At 36.5% G+C, this 4,835-nt stretch overlaps 1 protein-coding gene across 1 annotated transcript in view; it reads left to right on the forward strand.

The window, feature by feature from the left end:
• Positions 1-4,835, forward strand: part of LOC106877958 (uncharacterized) — a 67,668-nt gene that overhangs the window by 18,941 nt on the left and 43,892 nt on the right. The window contains exons 10-11 of the mRNA XM_014927036.2: positions 962-1,406; positions 3,792-3,992. Coding sequence (XP_014782522.2) covers positions 962-1,406; positions 3,792-3,992 — 646 coding nt within the window. The remainder of the gene's footprint in view (positions 1-961; positions 1,407-3,791; positions 3,993-4,835) is intronic.

Genomic DNA, 4,835 nt, shown 5'->3' on the forward strand with positions numbered 1-4,835 from the left:
ATATATATATATATATATATGTGTGTGTGTGTGTGTGTGTGTGTGTGTATATATATATATATATATATGATAAAGCATCACATCGGTAGGATTAGCCCCGTACCATAACAGGCGGTCTTTTTTCCCGATTACCTACAAAGTCTCACGTCTTTGCGCGTGATCATCCTTTCGAATTTGGTTTGGCTAAGAATCCTCCGATATAATATAAAGAGTGATTCGTTGTTTTTATCAAGTCTCCTGCAAGACCGTAAAACTTGGCACGTTGAATTACCGTAGTCCACCAGCTCATTTTTAAAGAAAATCTTTAAAACCATGTATCTTTGGCAACCTTGGGGTATGGATATGGCCGTTTGGTTAAACTCTGTTTGGGTTTGGTTCTCTGGGCACTACCGTTGTCGTCTATCTTTGCATCAACACGACATAAGCTTTCACTTGTGAGGAAAATTTCATAAGTGGGACTGTATAAAGACTCTCACAGATCAGAAAGCTCTGCAAAAGGAATTCTCTCAATTTTAGGCTGATAGACCTTATCCATAGCCCGGTTTAACAGTATCACCTAGCTCTTGGATTACACTAGCGAAGCCCACTTTCTTGAAAGCTTTCAGAAAAGGTTTCCAAACTGTAATTAACACGATTTCTGTTTTCGTTACTCTCTTTTCCCCTCGTCTTGGAGGACCTGTACAAAAGTTCTAGGTAGCTGTACTCCCACCTTTTTTGATACAACCGTAAGAACAGAAACCCATGGTAAGATATACTGCATACAGTCGAAATATTTGTTAGTTCTGTAAAGGAGTCGCTAAGAGATAGATTTTAATTAATTCACAGTAGCTCTTTATCGATAGATGTATTGCATAAAATACCAACTATGTTCGATAGTAATAGACACAATCCAACGTCAATGTCGAGATAAAACATACACGATCATGTATTTAATGAAAATATACCTGCCTTTATTTTGTAGGTGATGAGCGAATCAATGAACAGCCTTTAATCATGGCAGTATATCACTTATTTGCTCTTGAATACAATAGGATAGTTACTAAGATGACTACAATGAACATCCCAAGCGCCGCACAACACGCAAAAAAAATCTTAATAGCCGAGTTACAACATATTACTTACAACGAGTTTCTTCCATCTTTGCTTGGTCAAAGTACTAGCGTGAGATCACAGAGCAGCGGGTATATAAATTATGATCCCACAAAGAAGACTGAAATTTACAATTCCTTCTCCATTGCTTATAAATTGGCTGTGTATTCGATGTTGAGAAGTAGTTACAAAGATTCTAACGGTGCGGACATTCAAATAGGAGCTACCAGACAAAATAGTGGATATATGGACACTGATGCCAAAAGAGACAATATCATAAACCGTTTGTTAACTGACAAAAGTTCAATGATTAATAAGTAAGTATAGCTTTCTTTCTTTGTCGTTTTCTTTCGTTACTCTTTGTATGTATGTATGTATGTATGTATGTATGTATGTATGTATGTATGTATGTATGTATGTATGCATGTAAGCATATATGTATGCATGTATATATGTATGTATGTATGTATGTATGCATGTATGCATGTATGCATGTATGTATGTATGTATGTATGTATGTATGTATGTATATATGTCATTGTTCAGTTAATTTTAAGATTTCTTGCCAATAGGGAAAGAATCGATTTGTAACCTAGATTCAAGGCTCCTTCATTGGAATTTCAACATCAACAATAACGTATTTTTGTATGTATGTATCAAGATTTGGATGTTTTGCTTTATGTATATATTCTCATGCATATAGTTGCATATCTAGACATGCTCATATATATTTAATGATAAACTTCTGGAAAGTTTAACAGATTTTTACAGTGATGGATTGGACCTGTAATCTTCGGATTAGCTTTCTCCTTCCTGGTTTTGAGAAGCCTAATTTATCAAGATTGGTATTTAGGCAATGTGTTACATATCCCAGGTCCCAATAATTACAGGTATAAACCTGAACTTGTAATCTGGATAGAGAAACTGCAGATTTCTCAATAGTTCAGCGCAGGTATTCTCTTTTTCACTGGTCTTTAGCTATATGTTAACATCCGCTGGGTAGCTAATTTCCACAACTATACACAGTTTCTCTTCTCTAGCCCAAATTATTATATTAGGTCTGTTGTGCTTACATTTTATTGAGATCTTCACTGGGACATTCAACGAGTACACTTTTTTATTATGAGTGGCTATGGCTTGTACCATACTGTGGGTTCTTATTTCTTTGCCCTCGGGGTTATCCTTTCGACAGATTTCATTATAGAGTGTTCTAGCTACAATATCATGTCTCATCGGTAAATAATACAGTGATGACATTTTCGGACAACTGCTTATGATGTGGGTGATATCTTCGGTGTTAATTTCAAAATGTCTGCATTTGTTGTCACAATTTACTACTTTTCCTGCATCACTGTCCCTTTTGTGCCAACGCATACCCTTCAAAGTGGGAGGTATTAATCCGGCTATTGGTTCATGAGAAACTGCTTTGATGATCAGCGTTTCTATCATCTCGGTGTTTTCTTTTAACATATCCATGCATAGTCTTCTGCTCATATAGGCTCATCTTTTCATCTGATGATACACTGCGGTAGAGTCGTGCAACTTCTTTGGGCATGTATTCTAGTTTATCAGTCAAAGAATGTTGCTCAAGGAGTTGCCTTCCAAATCTTATGATGTTATCCGCCTCATGTATGCAAACTTGGTCAAGGGATGCATTTCGATACTTGGTGTTTAAAAGATGTTGCCGAAGGGATATGATACAACATTCAAAGGCATTTTGGATTATTGTTTAAGCCTCTGCCACCTAAGTAGAGACGGTCTACGTCACTATTTATGTGGAAATTATGTGTGCTTGTTAGTATTTTTAGGGAATTCACATCAATGACTCGGATCTCCTCAAGCGTCCAATCAAGCAGCCCAAATGTTGGTATGAATACTAGTACTGCAAACACACTGTGGGCCACTGTTTAATTGGATGCAGAGAGTTCTGAGGTTCAAATTTTCCTTATTCGACTGAAATATTCTTTAGTGACACGTGTTTTATTACAGGTGCCACTGTAAGATATGTTTTCATCCACCCCTAGACACCTGTAACATTCCTCGTCAGATATAAGGGAAAAAGTCAAATCATTGATGGTGATGTTCCTAGTCTGGTTTATAGTTTTCCCCCTTTTCAAAACTATATAACAAAATTTAACCTGACCAAACTCCAACCCTAATCCTTTGAGAATGTTGTAACTAGGTCAAGGCTCTTTTTCATCTCATGCATATTCTTTGTGTAAAGTTTCAAGTCATCTACAAAGAAACAATGTATAATTTTGGTATTTCCGTTTTCTTGTGAATCAGTGAGATATCCTTCAGACGTCCTTTACATGAATGACAAAGGGTTTACAGAAAGTATAAACATCACAGAGAGACTGTCCCTTTGGAATATGCCTTTGCGATACTGTATTCTGTCAGTGATAATACAATCTTTGTGTTTAATTTCAGATATATATGTGTGTGTGTATGTGTGTGTATGTGTGTGTGTATGTGTGTGTGTATGTGTGTGTGCGTGTGTGTATGGCATGTATGTTTGACGTTACAATTTCAAAACAAAATTCAAGAGAGGAAGACAACAATGTGTACCAGAAAGGTTCAGTAGTCTATAAGATTATTAAAAATATTAAAAGTTCTGATCTTTTAATTTACAAGAATCAGTTATCAATGTACACTTGCAATTATCTATGTTCGTTTATAATTACTGTTCCTTATTTTGACAGCCATTTTGCTTGCATCTTTATCAATGATTGTCCGACAAATCCTTCTCCTTCTGGCGATATGGCGGCTAGTGCGATTCAAGACAGCCGATATATGTCAATCGCTCCATACTCTATATGGTTGATAGTAGCTAATGCACCCAGTAACCCTAATCTTCCATACCACACTCCAGCCGAACGAACCAAACTGACAGATAATTATAAGTGAGTTTGATCAAATTTTATTTTGTATTTTGTTTTTCACGTAAAATTTTCAATAATTTTTTTTAAAATGTATAATCCAAGCAAATTTATCTTCAAATGAAATTTCAGTATTTGACGTACATACCTACATACACACACCACGTACACACACAACTACACCAAAACATACAGCCACGCATACACACACTGGCACGTACGTATACACACATACGCACAGATAGGGATATATATCCATTATTATAAGTACATACAGACACACATACATTGATATATAAGCGGACATACGAATATACATATAGTATTAACCGTCCAGAAGCATATGGATGAATGCACGCATCCATCCATCCACGCATCCATCAATCCATCCGTCCATCCATCCATCCAGCCATCCATCCATCCATCCATCCAGCCAGCCAGCCACCTACACATATTCACAGATATATATATATTAAATAATATATATGTATATGTGTATGAGTGTGTGTGTGTATGTGAGTGTTTGTAAAATCTTATTAAGAGATGCGGGAAGTAACTATACTAACAAGTAAAGTTAATAGCCACATCAATATGGCTGTTCAATGTTATTACTGATTAACCCCTGGTAGATCTTCCGCCAGCTGGTTATAGATGCAGCCTGCACCCTATATATATTGCAAGCAGGGGAGTGAACCCTTACCACTCTAGCAGACGATGAGATCCCGAGACCAACTCGGTTTCGAGCTAGTCTTGTTCATCCTCAGTCGTGAACACCTGGTTGCTATATATATGTATATATATATATATATATATATATATGTGTGTGTGTGTGTGTGTGTGTGTGTGTGTGTGTGTGTGTGTGTGTGT

The sequence above is a fragment of the Octopus bimaculoides genome, chromosome 20, assembly GCF_001194135.2.
Source record: "Octopus bimaculoides isolate UCB-OBI-ISO-001 chromosome 20, ASM119413v2, whole genome shotgun sequence".
NCBI classification, from domain to species: domain Eukaryota; kingdom Metazoa; phylum Mollusca; class Cephalopoda; order Octopoda; family Octopodidae; genus Octopus; species Octopus bimaculoides.